The 25332-nt window shown below is 40.6% G+C and overlaps 1 protein-coding gene across 2 annotated transcripts in view; it reads right to left on the bottom strand.

Annotated features, from left to right (window-relative positions):
• The window catches only part of LOC124863015 (lethal(2) giant larvae protein homolog 1-like), a 45658-nt gene that overhangs the window by 3860 nt on the left and 16466 nt on the right, over positions 1–25332 (bottom strand). For both annotated transcript variants that reach the window (XM_047357248.1, XM_047357249.1), the window contains 19 exons: positions 20464–20545; positions 20219–20379; positions 19986–20132; positions 15537–15699; positions 15313–15448; positions 14912–14966; positions 13635–13789; positions 12706–12926; positions 11972–12039; positions 10571–10739; positions 9379–9483; positions 8633–8925; positions 8297–8447; positions 8073–8211; positions 4929–5242; positions 4655–4846; positions 4487–4559; positions 4185–4299; positions 873–937 (listed from right to left, as the gene is read on the bottom strand). In XM_047357248.1, coding sequence (XP_047213204.1) covers positions 873–937; positions 4185–4299; positions 4487–4559; positions 4655–4846; positions 4929–5242; positions 8073–8211; positions 8297–8447; positions 8633–8925; positions 9379–9483; positions 10571–10739; positions 11972–12039; positions 12706–12926; positions 13635–13789; positions 14912–14966; positions 15313–15448; positions 15537–15699; positions 19986–20132; positions 20219–20379; positions 20464–20545 — 2804 coding nt within the window. The remainder of the gene's footprint in view (positions 1–872; positions 938–4184; positions 4300–4486; positions 4560–4654; positions 4847–4928; positions 5243–8072; positions 8212–8296; positions 8448–8632; positions 8926–9378; positions 9484–10570; positions 10740–11971; positions 12040–12705; positions 12927–13634; positions 13790–14911; positions 14967–15312; positions 15449–15536; positions 15700–19985; positions 20133–20218; positions 20380–20463; positions 20546–25332) is intronic.

The raw sequence follows: 25332 nt of genomic DNA, 5'->3' as shown, positions 1-25332 counted from the left end.
TTATGGACTTCCACTTGTCTCGTTCGTCCTTGGGTACGATTTCTTAATGTCTCAAGGTGCCACCTTCACCTGTTCAAACCACTGCAAGTATACCACCATGGGATTACTACTGCTGATAGGAGGTTCTGTGACCTAGAGATGGACGTGTTTTGGTTTGAAATGTGTGTCTCAACCTTGGTACAAAAGCCAAAGACTTTGTGAAGATGCTGACTGAAGGTGACAGAATTATGTTGTGTTGGGGCACTTGACAACATAGATGGCATCACGAGGAAAGAACATGGTATGGTAATACTGAAACAACATCACCCAGGTAGTTAAAGCTCAACTAAAAAAAGGAATCCTAAATGTCGCCTCTCAATATTCTGCCATTTAACAACCAGAAGTAATACTTTTGGTCTTCATTGCAGAGCTAAACAGAAGTTTAGTCGGATTTAATGTTAGATAGACTTTTTCTACATTTTATGTAAAAATGTTTTCGCTGTATGCTCAGAAACAACTGATCCAGCTGGGTGTGTTTTAGCTGACACACTGTGAGGACTTTGTAGAGAAGTTAACCCCTGCTGGAGCAGCTTATCCTGTGGAAAACATCTGATGCTGCTGAGTAAACAAACATGAACACCGACATGTAATACTGAGGGAATGTAGTTCCTACATACGTTTCAACATCAACACAAAGATGCTGAAAAACTGCGAAATAATGACACAGTGCAGGGTGAAAAACTGAGCCGTTTCCACAACAACCAGCGCTCGCTGCCAGAGCGGGAGAGGCAACCAGGGCATGCTCAATGGTTACCACGGAAACCGGACAGGACATAGCCCCCCTGAGAGGCATGATCAGAGTTCTGAAAGCTTCGGAGTGTGATGAGACGTACCCTCAGCCTGACCCGTTTGGTTTCTGTGGGTTCCGTTGGCCTGCGGGTGCATTGCTGTACCATCACTGTGGAGACACACGAGTACACATCATTTAGTTTGGCAGCTAATACAGTCAAAGAGTATAGCCCAGTAGTTTCAAGCTGTTGGTAAATAAAGGGAAGCATAATAAAAAAAACAGCAAGTTTAGTACATTTACCAGAGGTGTCCGATAAGAAAACTGCTCAAGATCAATAGCAGGAAAACATTTTATTCTATTCCTAAAACTTATGGTGACGTTTTATCTTAAACAGCTTCTAAATGTGTGTCGGTGTGGTAAAGACGGACCAGTTTTCTCATAGTATCTGCTTTTCACATGTCTATTGATCCTGATATGTTCCTCAGAAATCCTTGTAAAATTTGAAAACAAAAAGGTATTTTTGTAGTGAACCTCTACATCACTGAAATCAAAGGTTTACAAGGCATAATGCACTCAGTTATTGTGATCGGCCTGGACTGAAAAGATCTAACATTTCAGCCATGTAGTTAACCCTTTATTAGACAAACAGAACTATGAAAATGAACATTTTAGAATCTTCATCAATCAGCGTCAAGTGAATAAAGATAATTCATCTAGTATTTAAAAACAGGCAACACAGTTCTAAACGTTGGGAAAGAGGATTGTTTACTGTTGTGTAACAGTGCCAATGCTAATTACATTTTTTAATTGTTTGGAAAGTGAGCAAAGTAATTATTTCTGTTTTGCAAGAGGAATCTGTCTCCATTCCTGCTGACTTCAGCTGCTCAGCAGTAAACATATACTCCCAACCACGAGGCATGTTGGCAACCATTAGTGGTTCATAGCTTTGATCTTTAGACACAATTTTTTGCAAAACTCACTGACTTGGTTTTACTTTAATGTAGATGTTGACAGAACAAAAACCTTTCAACAGTTTTATAGGAATTTTCTCCTTAACTTTTTGTTTAGAAAAGCTGAAACTGATCCTTCACTGCAGAACAAACCATTATGTGGACATGCTCCTTTTAACTCTAGAGATGCACTGATCAGACTTCTGTGACTAGTTTCGGTTTTCACTTCTTACCTACTGATTGTGAATTTTGCCATTTCCTATTGTTTTCTATGAGAACTATAATATTAGAAGATAAAAAAAAAAGCATTATACATTTTTTTTCTCCCTAGCTTTCCTGCCATGAATTATTATTATTTGCATTCGGAGCAGAGCTGATTTTGACTCTGTCAAACTGGTTTACTATCACTATAAAACCAAGACCAAATAATTACAGTTTTTAACTTCTCTTTAGGGTCTTACATGAACCGTTAGCACAGATGCTGTTACAAGACCAGACTGTTTACATTTTAAAGAAGGAAGCTCGTTACTTCTTTATGAAGCTAAACAGCACATTTGCTATAATATGTTCAGCCTTCACTGTTGGCGATAGGCACCATAAAATTCTATTATATGCTGATGACATGTTGGTATGTCTCACACAGCCTGGTATGAATGTATAGAAGATTTTACAGTCTTATCAGGATATTTTGTTCTTGGGACAAATCGGAGGCGATGCCCATGTCAGGACACCATCCCTCTACATTGTTTACACAGTGGAAATTTCGGTGGTCCTCAAGAGGTCTTAAATACTTAGGTATATAAATACCCTCTCATTATAACAATATGGTTAAAGCAAACATTGGGTCAGTACTTAAAAACACTAACAATAGATTTCGGTAGATGGTCCAGGATATGCCTCTCACTATGGAGTAAAATCAATTGTATCAAGATGATGACCGCATGCATCTGTGTTCTATTACCTGATATCCAATATCACCTTATTTCTTATTTTAAAGACCTTAATTTGGCATTTTCTGTCGGGCAATTCTCCATACCGCCTGAGTCTCAAGAAGATTCAAAAGGGATGGGGGTTCTCTCTACCTAACTTTAAATGGTATTACTGGGCAATGAATGTAAACCAGCAGAAAGCATGGTTGCCTAGTACATCAGATAAACCCACTTGGTTTCAAATAGAGACAGAGGCGAATAACGCCATCTCTCCTGGGCTGAAGTTGTTTGGTCCCAACCATAAACATAACCACCCTTTAATTACAACCTCAAAATTGATATGGTGTAAATTACACAGGGCAGGTGGCTGGGACTTTATTAAATCACCTTTAGCACATTTGTGGATTAATAATAATAAAACAAATCTTGATTGGAGGGACACCAGTTGATGGGGCCCAGTTGCGTAAAGCTGGTATCTGTCATATCTCACTTATTCGATGATGAGACCCAACACTTTCTTAGCGTCAATTGGATTGTTGAAATACTGTATATAGTCTACCACATAACCAATTCTGGAGACATGTCCAGTTGTGCTGTTCTTTATATAAATGGCTAGGAAGCCCTCTCAGCTGTCCTGTGAATAGTCCTGTAGAAGCACTACTATCTAGGTCTTTCTTGGGCAGAGGTATCGCCTCTAAAATCAACTATTTACTGCAAGAACAAATAACTGACCCTCTTTCTAAAGCAAAAAGATATTGGGCAGAATACCTGGCAAAGGAGGTCCAGATGAATGGGAATCACATTTCTCTAATATTAATACCATGTATAAAGAAATAGACAGCAGGTTTATTCAATTAAAGATAGTCCACAGATGGCATCGAACACCACAACAACTACAGAAATGGAATTGATTACCTATGGATACTTGCTGGAGATGTGATGGCCAAGCTGCCTCATTTCTACATATTCTATTGGAGCTGCCCACCACTCCAGGACTGGTGGAAAAACATTTCTGGGATTATTTTTAGTATTCTGGATAGGAGATTTCACATTTCCCCCCAAACTGTCTGTGCTCGGCTCAACCACAGGACTCCCAATTTCTTACTATTCCCCTCATGAAAGAAGATGGATTATTTTGGCTCTTACTACAGCTAAACGGATTCTTTTGAGACACTGGCGGTAAAAACACTCCCCTCCTTATGAGGAGTGGTTGCTGAGAATGGGTAAATTGGCATCTTATGAAAAAGTGTCTCATGTACTATTGGATAAACTTCATCAATATCATTGTATTTGGTCTCCCTTTACCAGTTGGCTTTCTGTCACATAATGTACAGATGTGAGTAGGTTTGTACTTGAAGAGTAGTCGGTGTGGTGCATAGTGTGTGTAAAATACGTCATAATATTGTGTTATAACTTTGTTCAAAAAAAGTTAAATAAAAAAATGGGCATTATAAAAAAAACAACATCTACATTTGTTTGTAACAGGGTTTGCATATCGACAGATATAGTACCACAGTGCACGCTTTTAAGTGTTACCTGGTAGCTGTGGACTCTAGTGGTCGGTCCAGCTGAACAGAGCACAGCGGTTCTGTTAGAACCTTGGCGGACAGGGAAAACCTTTCATATTCTGAAGGAGAGATCAGGTAGAACCCTGTGGAACACAACAACATATAAATCAGCGTCTGACATGTTCTGCAAGTAGATCCATAAGAGTCAAAGGAGGATTTTGTTTTTATGTTAAAACTTTAGGCCATATAAACCCGGACTCTGGGACTCTTAGGTGTAAATGTGTCCAATTATTAAGCAATTAATCACTTCTATGAGCATGTTCCCCTCACCCTGTCCATTCTTGGTGAAGACACAAGATGCAATGCCACTGATGTCGTCTTTACGGATGCAATCGTAACGCACCTGAAGACACACAACACAGACGTAGAAGAACATCCTAAAGACTCCTCCTCAACCAGTACATGGCAATGCACGGTGTGGCTTCATCCCGATGTTACCTGTGGTCGAAGGCCGGGTATAGTAAAGAGGTGCATGTCTCCAAGGTTGGTGAGACAGACAAGCGCGTGTTCACTGTAGTCTTCCTGAACAGCGGAGTTGAAGAGAACTAAGGCGACTTTCCTCACCCGGCAGCCTTCATGTGCAGTCAACTTGAACTTCGTCTTAGCGCTCACTTTAGGGAGAGAGAACACCTGAAGGTGGAAAACAGTAAGGCTGTAAAACTGTAACCGTCTAAATAATACACCAGAGGTCAGCTCATCCTTTCAGTTGTACCTTGAGCTGCTCCTCGGAGGCGATGAGGACAGAGTGAGCATTGGTCATGTCTGGTGCGATGGCGAGGTCCTGAGAAGCTTCGTACGGATCTGGTAAAGGTTTCCCTCGTCCGTCCAGAACACTTATAGACACCACAGGAGCTCTGTGCATCAGCTGAATCTCTTTACCCAGCACCGCCTCAACACACGCGCTGCCCTCGCTTGCTCCTGCCCGCTCACACACGCGGCCTGATCCAACACCCGGGACCTCCAGAGCATAGGCGTACACACTGCCCGAGTTGGTGCCAGCCCAAAGCGTGGGGCCATGGTGTGTACCTAATCAGGATACACAGGGTTGTGAGTGATAAACTGCTGATAAACAGATACATAGTGCCTTGGGATATTTTGTGTCAGACCAATAAAAAGGAAGCAGATACAGGGGTTGGACAATGAAACTGAAACACCTGTCATTTTAGTGTGGGAGGTTTCATGGCTAAGTTGGACCAGCCTGGTAGCCAGTCTTCATTGATTGCACATTGCACCAGTAAGACCAGAGTGTGAATGTTCAATTAGCAGGGTAAGAGCACAGTTTTGCTCAAAATATTGAAATGCACACAACATTATGGGTGACATACCAGAGTTCAAAAGAGGACAAATTGTTGGTGCACGTCTTGCTGGCGCATCTGTGACCAAGACAGCAAGTCTTTGTGATGTATCAAGAGTCACGGTATCTAGGGTAATGTCAGCAAACCACCAAGAAGGACGAACCACATCCAACAGGATTAACTGTGGTTGCAAGAGGAAGCTGTCTGAAAGGGATGTTCGGGTGCTAACCCGGATTGTATCCAAAAAACATAAAACCACGGCTGCCCAAATCACGGCAGAATTAAATGTGCACCTCAACTCTCCTGTTTCCACCAGAACTGTCCGTCGGGAGCTCCACAGGGTCAATAAACACGGCCGGGCTGCTATAGCCAAACCTTTGGTCACTCATGCCAATGCCAAACGTCGGTTTCAATGGTGCAAGGAGCACAAATCTTGGGCTGTGGACAATGTGAAACATGTATTGTTCTCTGATGAGTCCATCTTTACTGTTTTCCCCACATCCAGGAGAGTTGCGGTGTGGAGAAGCCCCAAAGAAGCGTACCACCCAGACTGTTGCATGCCCAGAGTGAAGCATGGGGGTGGATCAGTGATGGTTTTGGGTGCCATATCATGGCATTCCCTTGGCCCAATACTTGTGCTAGATGGTCGCGTCACTGCCAAGGACTACTGAACTATTCTTGAGGACCATGTGCATCCAATGGTTCAAACATTGTATCCTGAAGGTGGTGCCGTGTATCAGGATGACAATGCACCAATACACACAGCAAGACTGGTGAAAGATTGGTTTGATGAACATGAAAGTGAAGTTGAACATCTCCCATGGCCGGCACAGTCACCAGATCTAAATATTATTGAGCCACTTTGGGGTGTTTTGGAGGAGTGAGTCAGGAAACGTTTTCCTCCACCAGTATCACGTAGTGACCTGGCCACTATCCTGCAAGAAGAATGGCTTAAAATCCCTCTGACCACTGTGCAGGACTTGTATATGTCATTCCCAAGATGAATTGATACTGTATTGGCCGCAAAAGGAGGCCCTACACCATACTAATAAATGATTGTGGTCTAAAACCAGGTGTTTCAGTTTCATTGTCCAACCCCTGTACATGTATAGGGGAAAGAAGATGATACATGTATGCTGATATGTGAAGTCTGAAAAGTGTAGCCTGCTTTCTTACTCTGTCTCCTTATTTCTGATACCCCTAAATGAAATCAAGTGAAACCAATTACTTCCAAAAGGTCACCTAATTAGTTTTGTGTAATTATTGTCTAATTTCATCCCAGTATAAATCCAGTTGTTCTGTGAAGACTTTAGTGGTTTGTTAGAAAACATCAGTGAACAAACAGCTCCATGAAAGACCAAGAACCACAGCAGACTGGTCAGGCAGAACGCTGTGGAGGAGATTAAAGCAATACCCCAAACTTTGATCATCTCAGAGCTCTGTTCAATCATCTGAAAATAAAAAGGAGTAAAAGTGGCATTTCAGGGAAGGAGTGCAATAACCAGAAAAGCAGACAAGACGCTCATGGTAACTCTGGAGGTGCTGCAGGGATCCACAGCTCAGGTGGGAGAATCTGTCAATAGGACATTTAGATTTTGCACTCCACAGGTCTCGTCTTTATGGATGAGTGGTGAAAAGAAGGCCAGTGTTGAATGAACGGCATTAGAAACCTAGTTTATAGTTTGCTACAAGCCATGAAGGGGAAAACGTGAACATCTGGAAGAAAGTAAAAATGGTAAAGCTTTTGGCCTACATGAAAAATGCCATGTGGAGTGGAAATCAACACTGCACACCACCCCACTGTAAAACAGTGGAGGTAGCAGCATGATGAGGTCAAGAAGAGGAGAAAAAAAACAGCAAACCAGAAATGTACTTTTTAGCCTTGATGCAAAAGGTCATGTGAGGGGAAAACAAAGCACATTCTTATGGTGAAACATGACAGTGGCAGCATCATGCTGAGGGCTTTTCTTTAGCAGGGACAAGGAAGCTCATAGTTGGTTTGAATATGAATGGAGAGAACCACAGGACAATCCTGGAACCTGTTAGAGCCTGCAAAACCTTGACTAGAGAAGAGGTTCCACCAAGGCAAAAACCCTAAAGATACAGCCAGAGCTACGCTGAAATGGTCTAGATGAAAGCATATTCATGTGTTAGAATGGCCTAGTCAAAGACCAGACCTAAATCTCCTTAAGAATCCGTATCATGATTTGAAAAACTGCTGTTCACAAACACTCTCCCTCAGACTTAGCTTGAGCTATTTTGTAAAGAACAGATTAAGAAGTTCAGTCGCCTAGATATGCGAAGCTGGTCGAACCCCATAAGGCTTGTTGCTATAATTGCAGCGACAGGTGGTTCTACTGAGTATCAAACGGCTGCATAGAAACACACACCAATGTGTTCATACTTAGATTTAAGACATTTGAGTAAAATCCCATTAAAGTACATTGAAAATGGTTCAAGAGGTCAGAATACCTTTGCAAGGCGCTTGTAGACCAAATGTGAAGAAAAAAAAAAACCAGAAGGTATATTTTAGGGTGAGCAAAATTGGTAAACAAACCAACCATCACGCAGAAATGTGTCAGCGAAGCACAGACATCTGACCACTCCTGACAATGAGTCGTCTGCTGAACGGGGCTCAATCCTCCGCTGCACAGGAGCCACTTCTTCCTGTTCTGCCAAAGCAGCATTGGCCTCATGGACCTACATGATAGACATCATTAGTTGTCTGCCGAGCCCTGTGTGGTCCACATGTTTGGTCTACATGTTACAGAACAGAGTCTCTCACCTTGCTGGTAGGGGTGGTGATGGTGCGTTTCTTCCCAGACACCCTGCTTTTGCGGATGCGTCTGAAGCTTTGTCGAAGGGATTTTTTTAAGGACTTGACTCTGGACAGTGGGCCTTCCATCGCCAATGAGTCATTTGGATGCAGCGTGCACCTAAGAGAACGTGAGGAGCAGTCACTGATTATTATTTTTTTAATATTTACGGGTCATATGGTAGCGGCATCCTTACGAAATTAAAGCATTTTCTCAATAAGAAATAAAATGAAAAGGATAAGGATGATAAAAGGACTAGAGTAAAATGTCCATGCTTTGTCCCATAATCAAAGACAGTTTCTTACCTTGCCAGCACCGTGTTTCGTCTGTGGTAGTCAAAGAGGCCGAATCCGTGACTCGTCCCGAAGGAGATGAGGTTCCACTCTGTGTGCAGCGCCACCGCTGTAACCGACGCAGGTGGCAGGCACTGCACCAGCACCTGCGGCTGAAAGCCCGGCGGGAAGGGCGCGGGTTTGAGACGCGGCTCCAGCCGGTCGTGGCCCTTCCAGGTGAAGCCCTCCCTGTCCTGCAGCAGGTCAACCACAGACACGTCCACAGAGTGGTCTGACGGCTCATCATTAAAGGCCAGCACGATCACCTGCAGAGAAAAAGTAAGGAGACAACGTGAACCTTGTGCCTACTTAACATTAACTGTTGTTGAGAAACGTTAGAGGTAAACATGACAGTAAAAATTAGGTATGAGCCTCCCTATGGAAATGTATTGCTGTGATCTAGCTTCATTGAAGGAACATTTATTTCACTGCCTGAGACTGAATCTTTATGTTTGCATATTTTAAACAATCCAAATCAATACGTCAAAACAAGTATAGCAATGTGAAATCCATCACAATTTATAATTATCAGGGAAGCCCTCTGACTGCTGCTCAGCAATTGCCTGAGTGATCAAAGAAAAGGCATTCTAATGACAAGGGACCATCTTAACATAACAGGCACCATCTTCTTTTTGCTCTATATGTACTTTATTCTACCCAGTGGGAACAGTATTAGTGGTTCAAATATGTGTAAAGATGACATGGAAGCAGATGTTTACCTGCCCAGCTGTTCCTGCCACCACCAGCTTGTTGCTGTACTTGCACAGACTGATTTTCTGGATGCCGAGTCTGGGATCGTCGCTGTACGGGTCAAAGCACCCCACCTGCACAAAATGAAAAAGGGAATTTAATTCATTCCTGAAAAGTAACCATGAAGCTGCTCTTGTTCTTTAAATCGTGGTTTGGTGCCATCTAACAAAGATGCAAACTTGGACATGAGCCTCGTCTCAGTCTGGGTTTAGGTACAACCTGAACCTTCCTTCCGCTTTATTAGCAGTCCCTCTACCCTTACTCTTCACCAAATGCTGGGACAATCCCCACATTCACCTCGAACATGCCCAGCGAACATGCACATTAATCCGTCGCCCTCCTATCGTCCTCACAGCAATTCCAACAGAATCCTGCTCGCATGGAAGCAGAGTCTCTGCAAAACAAAACGCAGGAGAACCTGGACGCAAACGCACACACACACACACACACACACACAGACATGCACGAAGAGCAAGAGAGAGAGAGCGACCATAGGTCTGGTTTTCATTACAGCTTAGAAAAGAGGGAAGGTCTCTTCATCCCATATGAGAGCCACATTCCTTAACATGCAGCCCTGTTACCGTGAGACCCCAGAGGAACCATGAGAATGCTGAGACAGAGTTGGACAGAGGAAATAAGTAAAGAACATAAGAAAAAGAAATAAAACCGTCTTTCAGAATGTGCAGGGCTGATTATTAATGTATTATTCCATTCTGAATCCCTCGAAACTCATCTTTGTTCAACTTGAAATCCCAGATGATATGTGCTAATCCTGCTGACACGCCCAAACTCACTCTGCAAAGAGTAAAACCACTCATCTGCAATATTTACTTTACTCCCTTATCATGCAACGTTGCTTCCAAATATAAGTCGGCTTATTCACACTACAATCAGACTGCAGCTCAATCAAAGGCAAATTTTAACTCCAAGAACAATGGGGGAGGTTCTGACTGAAATCTGAACACATGAAAAGCATCTGATGGAAAAATGAGGCCACAGATGTAGTGTTTAGGGACTCTCTCTCTCTCTGTGTGTGTGTGTGTGTGTGTGTGTGTGTGTAAAACAGAAAGGCTGAATTAGTTCCCACCGCTGGAAAAACACAACCCAGCGTCTGAACCCTGAAGAGATAAGCTTAGTTTGAGTGATTCTTTGAGTTCGCACCTTCCTGAAGGGAGGCCATTCCTCCTCCTCCTGCTGCATGTCGTGGTCGTTGCTCGAGTCGTGAGGCTCGTCGCAGTCTGTGTGGAAGACGTTGGCCGTGCCAAGCTTGTAGAGTGGTGTGAGAGCGACGCCCGACGCGTCCCAAAAGCGCACCGTACCGTCCTCGTGCCTGTATACATGACATCAATAAATTGGAGAAATCAAGTGGAGTCATGACTGTGCTGACTGGTGCCGCTCACAGTGATGACTATAGCTTAGAACATCAGGAAGTTGAGGCTGAGACTGAGACTAAAAATGGAGGTAATACTGAGACCACTTCCCTGTCCATGACTGTTTCTTGTACTTTTATGGAATCACATACAGTAAATATTTAACAGACAGGCTTTTAAAATCATATTCAATAACGAGATCTAAAGATGGAAATTACTCTTTTCTTCCAATTATTTTAAACAAAAATATTACCTACCATTATTGTGTAGTTGAGGGTTTTGTGTTGAGTTTTTTCTTGCGGTGGATTTTGTAGCTGCATTGCTCAATATTCCAAACAGGTATTTAATTTAATTGTTCTTCCCAATTAAAAAACGTTCATTTCCAACAGAGAGGTAAAATGTAGATCCATTCTAGCATCCATTTGTAACTTAATTCAATCAGGTTGCATTTCACACAAATGACCATCGTCAGAGCACAAATCGTTGGACAAAATCACAATCTATCTGCTCAGACCTTGTTTTTTTCACGCCTTCACCTACTGCTAAGCACTGCCAGTCAGCTGGCTGAAAGAAGGTTAACTGCCCTTTTTCTTTGCTTGTAAGAAAATTCAGGTGTGTGGAAACTAAAGGAGCACAACAGTTAAGGTGATGCTACTTAAAAACTACAGTTAGCCAGCTAAGAGCGGCATGTGTGTTAAGCTAGCCCGAAAAACAAGCTAATATCAGTTTGTGATTCAGTATAAAGAGCAGAAAAGGCAGAAACATACACTATTCAAGGCACTATGCACCCAACCACTACTACAAGTTTAGAAAGTGTTTATTCTATGTTTTTGCTTAAGTCGATGCATCTGAATCAAAGCAAAAAAATACATGTTATAAATAAATTATAACTATAATTATCCATAATCTGTATTATTTTAGCTGCAGCAGGAACTAAGTGGCGCTTCAGTTTTTTTTAATAATGAAAGCAATAAGATGTTTTTGTTTAGAATCTGACTCATACAGGCCCAAGTCTAATTACTGGCAGCAGTGGCAGGTTTACCCCTCCACTGCCTGGGATCAATGTCAATCCAGATCACGGTTCAGGCATCTATTCTGGTCTACATCTTGCATATTAGACATGGGGTGAAAAACAAGCTCTTCCTATACTGCAAATAAAAGTGAGCGTTAGTAAGTGTGTTAAAGCACAAACCCGGTCAAAAGCAGCTCTTGCTGCTTGGGTGGCGGCGCCAGATTCTTCCCTCCACATATGGGCCAGCTCTGAACAAACAGAAGAAAAAAAGAAAAGAGTTGGGGTAAATTAGAAGCCTAAAAAAAGCAGCAGTAATTGTTCACTTACTAAATTTCCCTGAACAGAAAAATGCTTTTGCTACAGCAGTAAACATATTCTCACTCCTTTTGCAGCCTTTGTCATACTGTCCTCCTCTCTGGCTTTGCCTCATGCAGACAAAGAGCAGTGATTTATGAAGGCAACAGCTGTTTGTGTCTGTCTGCACGAATCTAATCTGCCACCGATCAAACAGCTGATCCAAGCTAAAAGACTAACTGCTTACACCTGCTCTTTAAGCTAAGGACACGTTCATGTTTGTTTCCTCCTCTTATTAAGATCAGAACCTTAGAGTTCAACTCGACTAATAAGACTTGTAGGTTTTATGTTTTAATCAGATACAAAACTTCTGTTTCTCCTTAGCAAGGAAGCACTTTAATCTGCTTTGAAACTTGAAAATAAACACGAACATGGAGAGCTAATCATGCTACGTTCCAACATGTCAGGTTAAGCCGTTTACCTTGGATTCCCACCAACTGATAATCCGGATTAAACATTTAAACCAGTTTAAAAACCAACCCTGATGTTTACAGTGAGTTGCCAACAGATAAATCTTCCTTTAACTCATTGGTTGAAGTTCTCCTTCAGCTGTCCCTCACCATGTGTGTGCGCAGTCGGCTCCGCTGTGCTTTGCCCGTGTTAATTAACCTCTCCCAGAGTTTAGGAGGAACGCTGGAGATGTGGCAGGAGCAGGTGATGGCTGATGAGTGAAGGGGAGCGAGGTAAGGTGTGGGAAGGGTGGGCCACCCTGGGGTCTGCAGATCAATCACAACCAGCTCTTCTTCCAACAGCACGACTAAAGCAGCTGGGTCATCAAACTCTGGGAGTAGAAAGAGAGGAAAAACAGGTTATAGAGCGTAGGATTCTTGGAACAAAGGGGAATAAAACACGGGAGGTGCATCTAAATAAAATAGAATGTTATTAAAAACTATGTTTTTTCCAGCAATTCAGTTCAAAAATGGAAATGTCCGTTGTTGTCTCTGGTTCAGGAGTGACTTAACACAAGGAATGCCACAACTGTAGCCCCTGTACTGGATGTGTGTGGTGTTTCTTACAGCATTAATACCAGCTGTAGTCCACACCTTAAGAAGCTCCCCCAAACTCCGCAATGGCCTTGCTACAAGTTCCTAAAGGATGCAGTTATCTCAACTGCTTGTGTTCCATTTTTCTTTAAAAACACACCTTTTCCTTCCACTAAACCTTCCATTAATATGCATGGATCCAGCACTCTGAACAGCCTGCTTCCTTACAAGATAACATTTGCACCCTACCCTCCTTTTGCAAGGTCTTAATATAGAAATAAATGTTTAATAGCCTAAGATAAAATTCTAATTTTCTGAGAAGTTTTAATCAACATTAACAGACAAAATTCCTTAAAATATAACGCTTGTATGTAAATACATCTATATAATATGAAAGCTTCACTTTCTGAATGAAACTACTGAATAAAATAACTATTCGATTATATGTTAATTTACTGAGATGCATGTAAACAAGTCGATAACTCTGATGTGGGCTGGACCCTCACCTTTGTCCAGCTCTATGTTGTGGATGGTGAAGAAATCGATCACTCGAGATGTGAAGTCCAGAGTGACGTGCTCTTTGTCCTGCTGGATGGTTAGACAGTGCCGGTCACCGTAGCTGGCTCTGGGCATGCCCCCGCTGTATAGCAGCACTGGAGAACTGGTGAGAAGAAAAATGGGACACAAAAGTACAGAGCTGCTTTAATATAATCTCTACTATAACTTACTCTCGAGGCAGGAGGAGGTACATGGGGGCAGTCAGGATTTTTTTTTTGTCCCCTGACATGGATCCCAGGCCTTCAAGAACAGCCCTTTCACAAGACATAGTACTATTTCACTTCACTAAAATCAATGCCACGTACATGAAGCAAAACAGCCGACAGCGACAGATATTTTGTCCCAAAAAGAGTTTTTTCAAGAAAGCCGTTTGTTCCTAAACATCTGATTCACATGCAGCTTCTAATAAACTCACGCCTTCGGTCTTGCCAACAATGTTTTGAGCTTTCTGATTTTGTTCACCAAGCGCTTTATTTCATGGAATCATAAACCCAATTGTGCCCTCACGCACAAATACGGACAGTAATGTTTGAAAACTGGTTATACAAACAGGCTGTACATCTCGCTGTGCAGCTGACAAAAAACTATAGCTAACCGACCAAAATTAGGTCTTGGGAGAGGAACAGCAGGGGCACCAATTTCAGTCATTTTAAAGAGCCTTGCCTCCTAACTGGGATTAGATTGGGGTATCCCTACAAGAAATCCATATTAAAATCAAAATGTATATTTAAAAATATACAAAATTATTTCTCAAATAGAAAACAAAAACAAAGAATAAAAAATAACCTGAACAAGGTTCCTACACATTTTTATGTCAAAATTCCATATTTTTACCTAATTTCCAGTCCTTTATTTGAGGAAAGAAGGACGGATACAACTATCAGTTAATGGGATAAAGGAAATAAATATATTCTAAAAGTTCAAATATATTTTTCTATTCTTATCTAGGCCTAAAGAAATAAAAATAAATAAAATTCCAAACTTTTCCATACTAGAAATCCTGGAAAAATGGGAGTTTTCCGTAATTTTTTAGAAGCCATTTTGATTTGACTACAAAAAGCCCCACGTCCTGGCAACAAAACAGGTTTTAAAGTAGCAACATCTCTTGTATGTTGCCGTTTCTTCACTCTTTGTGTTTCCTAAAGTGAAGAACTGTTTACTTCTGTCAGAAATTAGGGAGTTTAAACACAAACAAATCAGCTAAAACGAAGCTTTAAGCACTTACCCCGTCTGTGAAGTCCTCCACAGGATCTTGTTGATGGCTTTACAAGGAAACGGACCTGTAAGAGAAACATACCAACTGTGAGAACATGACCGGTCTCACTAAAACTAAAATAGTGTCGTTTAGTCCAAATATGACAAGAAACTGAAATGTTAAAATATTAAAACCACACGAAGCCAAGCTTAAAGCTAGATCTTTCAGTCCATCTCAGAACAAGAAGAACGACTTGATATGAACATTTCTCAGTAAAACTCTAAAGCTCATGGTGTATTATGCAGCTGTCAATATTTTGACATCGATCTTTCTCCTTCCTCCTGATGCAGATGACCTTCTTCTTCTTTAAGTCTCATACATCATGGAAGCAATAACAACAGTGATGAGACAAGTGTGTACACATTTCTCACCATACGGGATGGTGGAGGACACCGGCTGGGGAGTGTAAGAGTTGCCGCTGGTAACCGGCCACACAGAATATCCTCCATCGTTATGGGAACTGACGAACAGGCTTCCAGAGCGCTCCCACACCAGGCTCTCCAGCTGCTGCAAGGAGGTTCACATGGACACACACAACCATCAGACATGAATACACAGGAAAAGACAATGTGACCCAGCTTTGATCTCCAAGTACCTGCTTTCCGAGGAACAGCTGGTCAGCATGACGAGCGCTCAGATCCCACAGGACCACCAAGCCGCGGCTGTAGCCAATCAGAATCTTCCCTGGCTGCTGAGGATGCTCTTGTAAGGATTCCACTGGTCCCAAAGATTTTCCACATCTGTAGTCATCTGGCAGGCTGGGGCGAAAAAGGATAAAAAATAACACATCTGTTAATGTTCACCATAAATAACAGATTTGACAGGAACCCAGGAAACTATGAACTCTGATTACTTCCAGGTTAAAATGAGGATTTTAAAACTAAAGTAAATCAAGGGGGAATCTAAATGTTGACCAGTGAAATTTGTTTTTAAATATTTCTGAAATTGATAAACACCCGCTCAAATGTGACCCCTTTTGGTCACATGTTGAAAACACCACTGGAAGAATGAATTTCTTTTGCCTGTGTGCACAACTGTAGACAGCTCAGGTTCATTTGGAAATGCTATTTGACCCAAGAAGGCGCGGAAACATTCGTGACATAATGACAAAATCCAAAGACTTGAACAACGGTGAACACATCCAGTCCCATTCATAGGTGTACACTCATTGTGGGCATGAATGCCATTTATTTTGGGCTTTTGTTTATTTATTTCAGCTGATTATACAACAGAACACTTCAATCACTTTTAAAGGCGGAAATTGGGTAACAGGCTAGGATTTCTTGTCAATATCCTCTAATCAACACAGGACCATTATTATACATACAGTCTCACATATATTTTTATTTGGGTAAAGGTCCCATAGCTGTTTGAAGGAAGGTACATGCTTTTTGTAGCCATCAACAAGTTTCTGGCATAACTGACAGGATATTAGATCAGTCGTCTCGGCAACACTGGTGTTCATTTAACTTGGTTCATGTCCTGCCACGCTCTTACTTAGATAAACAAATAAATAAATTTTAAAAAGCCCCAGCTCCAATTTCAGCATCTTCCAGCTCGGGTTAAATATGCTAACAGTCTTTTGGAGAACAGCTTTATGATCAGATAATGAGTCATTTGGCCACAGTGATAAGGAGTATGTTTGTAGGAGTCATGGTGAGCAACTGACAAGCATGGTGGTGGCAGCAATAATGAGGATGTGCAGCTAGAAGGTTGGAACCTAGACCGACGTTTCAACAAGACACTGACCCAAAATACAAATCAAAACCTTTAGTATTCAACTTTATTTAATTTAACCTTCTATTTCGTTGTATTTGAGGTTTAATCCTATTTTTAGTTTTGCTTAATGAATTTTAATTCTTTTATTTACTACACTTGTTTGTTTTATTGCTGTAAATATTTTATTTCATATTTTTTGTTTTATCCATCTTTTTATCATTTATTATCCATATAATCTTTAATACTTTTACCAAAGTTTTTGAGTATACACTCTTTAGTACTTCTTTTTGTCCATCTCAAGTGTCTCCTCACCATCATTAAAAGCTACGTTTAACTCCTTCAAACAGAACACCGTCTCTCTTTATTACACATATTGTCCCTCGTTTAGCTCATTATTTTAATAAAGACTTACTGATTGATTAAATAAAAAAAAGCTGGTTTTATAATGGATAAATCTGCTTCTAGAAAGGCCCCAAGCAATTCCTCTTCCTGACTCATTATAGAATCAATTACAGTATAGATTATAATAACCCTGATATAACTAGGACTGTTGTAATAATGGGCACACAAAAAGTGTGTCGTATCTCTACAAAAATATTAGGGAGGATATACGTATATTTAGGGCTGGAACATTTATATTATTTATCTTTATATAAATATTTTGACCCTGAATTATAGAAAACCAAACCCTATGAAAATTTGCAGCATCCCTAAATGCCCCAAATCTATGTAAATAAATCATTAAAAGACCAAAGTATGGCATCCAAGCCAATGAAGTGTATGTATACTTTGGATCAGAACTGCATGCAATGAGGGGGAACAACAAAGGTTACAGAGGGCATGAAACTGCTGAAAACAGACACTGAACAGTAAAGCTTTATGCTTTCACTTTGTTCTCAGGATAATTTCCATGAAACTGTAAGAGATAAGGCTACAACACAGGCCGTCAACATTAAGATGAAGCAAAGTTGGTCCTTGTGGATTAGACATTCCTCTGAGGCAGCAGAGGAATGTAGAGCAGGACACACCCTCGAGATGTCAGAGGATTCCCTTAGCCAAGGGAAAAAAGATAGAAGAAGAAGAAAAGGAAACAAAGCAGACGAGAGGGGATGAGAACCAAACCTCTGAGGTTTTCTGGACTCTTCAGTATCGATGAAGCAGAGCCAGCCCTTCCCACACACCGACAAAACATCTGACTGCTGTGATGGAGCTCGCTGTGGAAGATCCTCTCCGGACGCACAGAGGCAGAAACATTCCTAACAAAGCATACCATTGTCTCCGTCTGTCTGCTCACAAGTATTTTTAGGGAATCCAGCATCCTGTTGCTGAATCCTGGCGATGAACCATAGACCTGTGTGTGTGTGTGTGTGTGTTTTGATTCACATGCACTTGTTTCCCTCTGCATGTGCATGTTTGGATATTCAACTGAAACACTTCCCGACCGGAACACTGAGTTTTGGCAGCTGGTACAAAGCGTCACTGTCTGAAATCTCCCATCGTTTGCACTCACACACACACACACACACGCACGCACACACACACACACACACACACACACCCCAGCTTTATCAAGGCCTTCATTACGCGTCAGTTCTGCTGGCTCTTCTCTGAAAGCTTAAGTTAATGAGGGATGGCTACAGCAGCAATAATTTCAAAAAACAATGCCATCCTAAATGATTTCATGAGAAGTTGAGATGAATCATTGCCAGGGAAGTGATGACAAACCAAGACCTAATTCTGACTCAGTGACCTCATCCTCACCCTCATCAGTTAGCATGTGACTCTAAGGGATTTAAAATTTGTTTTTTTTTCCTCAAAGTTTTACATTTCTGGTAAAAAATAAAAAAAATAAACAAGAAAGTAATTGTCTGTGTTCCACTGAACACCATGGACCTCTGGAAGGCAACCCGCCAGCTGAACATGAGCGAAGAACCTGGATTGTTTAGGGTTTAATAGAAACCAACTGCGACAGACAAATAAGGAACAATGTATTAATAGCTTACGATAATTATTTATTTTTCTGTAATATAAATATAATAGTAAAAATATAATCTTATTATATAACTTATCACATACAGAATGATATTTTAAGCAATTATTTCTGTGAAATTGGCTGATTATGGCTCACAGCTAATGAAATCCTGAAATTCAATTACAAAAGACCAATAAAAATATATATATTTTAATTCAGAAATGTTATGGGTCTGTCAACATAATCATGGGGAAGACTGCTGACTTGACAGTTCTCCAGCAGACAGTCTTTGATACCCTCCACTGGGAGGCTAAGCCACTAAAGGTCATTGCCAAAAAAGCTGACTGTTTAGAGTACTGGATCCAAGCATTTGACTGACAAGTTTAGTGGAAGGAAAAAGTGTGGTAGAAAAATATGCACAAGCAACAGGGACAACTGCAACCTCGGGAGGATTGTAAAGCAAGGTCCACTCAAGGGTTTAGGGGAAATTCACAAGGCGTGGACTGTGACTGCAGATTCAAGACCTACCACTCACAGACGTGTCCAGCACATTGGCTACAACAGGCGCATTTGTTTTTGTTAAGCCATTCTTTAAGCCAGAGATGTCAAAAGAATTTTACCAGGTCAAAGGAGAAAAAGGACTGGATTGTTGCTCAGTGGTCCATAGTCCTCTTTTCTGATGAAAGAAAATGTAGCATTTTATTTGGAAATCAAGAAATCATGTTTGGAGGAAGGCTAGGAAGATCCAGAATCCAGGTTGCTTAAGGTCCAGAGTTTATGAAGATGATTTAATTTCTCAGCAGGACTTGGCACCTGCCCACACTGCTAAAGATACCAGTACCTGGTTTAATTAGTGTTATTGTGCTTGATTGGACAGCAAAGTGGCCAGATCTAAACCTCATGCAGAGTCAATGGAGTATTGTCCAGAGGAAGATGAGAGACACCAGAGCCAACAATGCAGGTGATTTGAAAAGCAACCAGGGCTTCCTGAACACCTCAGCAGGACCACAGGCTAATCGCCACCATGCCACGCCACACTGATACAGTAATTCATGCAAAAGGAGCCCCAACCAAGTATTGAGTACACGTTACAATATACATACTTTTGAGTATGATAATATTTTTGCATTATGTAAACAGAATTAAACACTTGAATTATATCACTGTGTAATAAATCTATCTAAAATATAGATTCCACTTTTTAAACTTACTGTTCAATCACATCCTAATTTATTGAGATACACTTGTATGTTGTTGACACTGTTTTGTTTCATATAAACCTAAAGCATAAAAAATGTATATTGAGTTTTCATTATAAACAGAACTTCCTCTTCATTCCTCAGTTCACCTCACCTCTGCGTGACCTGGTCCTGGAGCAGCGTCTGGTTCTCCTTTAACATGAGGTGGGGTAACTCCAGAAAGTAAACGCCTCCTCCTTCTGTTCCGATGCAGAGCAGGTCACACGACTTTAGCAAGAGGAGGACAGTCACCCGCGTAGCACTGACACAGTAAGCAGAAAAAAAAAAATGGGTTAAGTAAGAGGCTACAGATTTACCAGTAGAAGTTGTAAGATGTCACCATCCTACCTGCAGCTTTCAATCCCAGGCCTTCCAGGCAGACTGTAATTATCCACTTGTTTAAGACAGACTCCACCCTCTTTCTTTGCCCCCCCTACTTCTCTGTGGGGCCCGACTACCAGTTCCCACAGATGAATTGTGTTGTCATCCAACAGCGACAGGAGGCGACCCTAAGAAGCAGAAATACCACGGAATAAATAATGCATAAGAAAAATAACTATTTACAGGATGCAAGAGGGAATTTTTCACCTCACCTGACCAGGGAGGAAGTGGATCTGTGTGACGGCTGTGGTGTCTTTATGTAGTCCTGTGAACTCTACACCAGGAGCCCCGTAGCTGAAAAGTTGTGGTCAAGGAACTCCGGAAACATTTCTGCATTTGTGTACTTACAACAAGGCAGAAACATTAACAAAATGAAATCAAACAACAGAATTAAACCAAAATGCAGAGTAGAGGTTTGGTTTTCATGAAGGTCACCACACAATGGTGTTAAAAGCTTCATCAGTGAGCTGATGGACCTTTTGAAAACAAGTTCAGACAACAATTAGAATCTCTGTTAATATGAATTATTATTATTATTATTATTATTATTATAAAATTAGGCATGAAAGCCAGTTACCTGCATGAAGAAATAGCAAGGTTTTAAAAAAACCGTGGTTTCAAAACTGCTACAATATCCTTTAAACTGTTCCCATAGATGCCACAGTTCTGTAAACCACAGCTTACAGGTTGCTGTGCACTGCCGGTCAGCTGGCTGAAAAAAGGCTGCTACACATTGCACTCGTTTACCAAAAAAAAAAAAAAAAAAAGACAAAATTGGCTGTTTCGAAATATTTTAAAATTTGCCATGCCAGTCGAAAATAACTTCATCCATTAGCCTTTTTGAGTCAATTCTGTTTGAAAACTACAGCTGGAAAGCTGCATGCAGTATGTAAACAGACTGAAATGTTAAAGGGACTAACGTTAGATAAAGCTATTCTACCAATACTGACCATTTAAAGTGCTTTTACAATCCAAGTCTCATTAACCCAGCCAGTCACAAAAGGCTCACTTATTTTATTCACCAACACACAGATCAGAGAATATTCTGCACAATAAACACCTAAAAACTGATTAAAAAAAATGTTGGCCTATTTTCACTTTCTGTTGTTGCTAAAGGCTTTGTTTCAACAAAAACAAAAAAACAAATAAACAAATGTTAATGTTATCCCAGTATAACAAGTCTGAGGTTCCAAAACACAAATCTGAAATCAACTGCAGAAATAAACACACTGATATGCATGTCATTAATGTCATGGTACTTCAAACATACTTTATATACAAAAAAATGTAGAAAATATCAGGGAACCTTCTTAAATACTCCTTTAAAAACAAAACTAGAAACATAAACCCCACACACTGAAGGCTACAATCTTAACCTGTAAACTAGTGCTTTGGTGCAATAATAGAGGAGAAACTAGAAAACTATAAACAAAGATCATAGCAATTATCAACACTAGGTGACGCACATGCCTAAAACCCCTCGTCTACAGGTTTGAGAGTGTGTCTGTAATTAACAGCTATTTTAACAGTCCTTGTTTCCTTGGTGTATTAAATGAAGCAGAAATGATAAACTAAAGGACAACAATCAAGGGCTGCGGCAGAGTAAGCAAAACTGAGCTCATTAAAAGCTACCCACTTTGAGAAATGTGCGTGTGTGTCTAAAGTACATACACACACTTCTAAACCCATTGCTTACATAAGGGTGTGAGAATCTGAGCAAGCAGAAGTTACTCATTTTAAAGCTGCCCACAATTCTGATACTGTTTCTAATCCATTCTGAATTGTTTAGGGAAAAGAAGAATTATTAATAATATAATTAGCTTCATTTTTGGACTTATCTGCTTCTGTTCTGTGCCTTTGATAGAGATCAACCTCTACTTCCCTCCATTATGTGCGATACCCATAAACTCAAAGCTTTTACTGCCATCCCCAGTGTTTTAACCCTTACCTTACACTACTCTCTTACTGCTTTTTATTCAAAGAAAGCAGGGGCCCACAAGGGTTTTGTGGTGAAACCCTGAGCTCCTATTCTAATTCGTAGCAACCCCTTAGTTTCCACCTCATCTCCACCAGCTTGGTCGTCTTTTTCTTTTAAATTAAAGCCCCACCCTCATTCGCTCCGACCCACTGCTGATCCCCTGCAGGCCGAGCAGAGTGTTAGACAGGCATTCCTGAGTGTTGTCACTTCCTAGGACAATTCTGAAAGACGACCTCTAAGAGCCCTATTTGAGACTGGGGGTGGAGGTTCATTTTCAAACAGGACAAGCATATTAAGGTAGTAAAACGGACCAGTCAAAGTCCAGACCTAAATTCAAATGAGAATCTACAGCATAACTTGAAAACTAAATATAACAGGCACTCTCCATCCAACCTGACTGAGCTCAAGCTAATTTGCGAAAAATGATGTTTAAAGATTTTAGACTGTAAATGTGGAAAGCTAATAGACATGCTCCACAAAACCTGCAGCTGTAATTGCAGTTGAAGCAGGTTCTATAAAGTATTTACTCAAGGAGGCTGAATAAATGGATGCCACAGGTTTGTATTTGTTAAAACAATATTTTTTCCTTTACTTCACAAATATGTACTTCACATTACTTTGTCTTTTTCTAATGCATACATTCAAGCTTCTGGTTGTAAATGTAACAAAATGTGAAAAACGGTATGAATATATTAATAAGGCACTGCTTCTACATACTGCAAACAATTTGACGTCTGGCATTAATAAAAAGCCTAAAAACAAGAGAAATAGCTCTGAAAGGTTTGTCCTTTCATCCATTTTAGCCAAACTATCAGCCTAAATCCATAAATGACGAACTCGTAAGTGCGACGTGTCAATAAGAACAAAGCAAAAACCAAAAGAGTCTAGTCTCTTCTTATTCTCTAGGCAGTTTGACAGAAACCAGATGGCTCTACGTGGTTGGTTTGTAGTGCAGCAATGCTATGATAGCCACAACTCACAAATCCACACGGCTCCGTGCACACATTAGACTAGAACAAAGGGGCGGCACTAATAACTATTCGGGAGTATGTAATAACATTGACATCTAACCACCCTGTGGCACCTCTGATAAGGCCATGACTGCTAGCATCTCCGTTTTCAATCTTTTTTATACCACACACAAATGGTGGTAAAGATATTTTTACTGCCAGTCAGATAACCCTGAAAGCTGAAGTTTGACACATAATCCACAGCTTCCTGGTCGCAATGTATCAGTGAACAGCTGGTGGAGGGATTCCCAGCTATGATGTCAGCACTTCCTCATAAAGATTAGGCCTCGGTTGTTCAAACACTTCATTAAACGTGTCAGTTTGTCTCATTTTAGCTCCTTCCCCCACCAAGGGGTGTATCCATTGGTCAGTATTACAAGTCCTTAGTGTTGACGAGTCACTTCGCCTCCCTTGGTTATCTTGATGCAATCTAGATTTACAAATTTGACGATCTTCTTCCAGTCTCTAGAAATCTCTGATCAATTCTACCCCTGAATTTTTTAGCTTTGGGCAAAAATATGATCAGCATTTAAAGAAGCAACTAAACATAAAACACCAATTAACATTAATTAATCACTTAATAATTTTGTGTATTTAACACAAAACAGAACTTGCATTTTAGGTCAACCGTAATGTCATTTAGTTTTCAAGTATTTAACAGAAATCGAAAGCAACAAAAATACAAAACAAAAGTTTCAAAATTAGAAACCAAAATTGATACAAAAAAAACGACTAAACCAGCCTGAAAATCAACTTGTTGCATCAAGATTATAGATTTTAATTTGCAAGGACCCAACGTGACAACGAACCATGCAACGCACAAAAACATGAACCGACAAAAAGAGTCTCTTCCACAGACTTAAAACCTTATCCCCATCCAAACGCTCCATGTATATCCTAATCCGTCACCCAGACCTTATCCATCACTACTGAAGTCTTAATCCTCACTCCTTGAAGTCAACGCATCCAGAAAGTATTATTAAACTCAGTTTTACACTTCAAAAAAATATTACTTTGTATCATTAGGGATCACCATGTAGACACTCTAAGTTGTCATGATATAAAACAAAAAAAAACAATGCACACAAACACAAAGTACAATTGCCCGGTGATGGGGTGGGGAGGGGGGGTGTTAGCGGGGATAAAACGATTTCACGGTCTGAATACAGACAAACAGAAGGCTTTGTCTCCCTTTTGGACCCTCAGCCAACACCCTCTACCACAGAAATGTGGCAGAATGTGGGGATGGACAAGAAGAGAGGACAAACCCCCTGGATCCAAGAATTAGTCTACAACTTGCCCACACACAGAAAGAGAATTTAGCTTCAAGAGAATCTCCAGAAGAGTTTCTGGTCGTCTGAAAAGATTACCTGATTTGTTCCAAAAGTACTAAAACCCACCCCTCAAATTCACTTTGCACATTTGTTGGAACAGAAAAGAGTGATGTCTGTTAAGGGCAACAACTACACCCACCAACTGCACAAACAAACCCCCCTTATTTCCAGAACTGAGTTAATGTTGCCACTTAAGCTCTGGCTGCTCAGTGAATACTGACACTAAAGTAGTCAAAAAAAGATGCACTTGAATGTTAAATCAAAACCTTCTATCAGCTTTTATTAAAACTCTACAGATGGCTGCAGGGAACGTTTTATGACGTTTATCATTTGCTAAGCAGTTTCTACTCTCCCTGGAGCTATATGCATTTTCTGCTGCTGTGATGATAGTAAACAAATAGATTGTTTAAAATGTTTCAAAAGAAACTGATTCCAACAGACATATTTCCTATTAAAATGATTATTTTGCACAGTATCTATGAAGAAATTTAAAGTAAAAATGTATAATATGATCTTACTACTCTGCGTTTTACGGAAGGGACCAAGTGAAAGGGAGAGAGAAACAAAATGGACAAAACAGTGTAAAAGCAAAATAATGTAAGAGCAAAACTGCTCGTACAGACAAAAACAACAACAACAAAAAAAAATGTTTTACTTTATAGAAAGTGAGTCGGGAGTAAAATCACAAAAGTAATGTAACCACAAATAGGTTAATGATGGAAGTATTTAAAACCATTGCAACACACTTTCTAGTATTTT

This window comes from Girardinichthys multiradiatus, chromosome X, assembly GCF_021462225.1.
Source record: "Girardinichthys multiradiatus isolate DD_20200921_A chromosome X, DD_fGirMul_XY1, whole genome shotgun sequence".
Classification (NCBI taxonomy): domain Eukaryota; kingdom Metazoa; phylum Chordata; class Actinopteri; order Cyprinodontiformes; family Goodeidae; genus Girardinichthys; species Girardinichthys multiradiatus.
The sequence above is the reverse complement of the archived record's forward strand: the minus strand, read 5'-3'. Positions and strand labels throughout refer to the sequence as shown.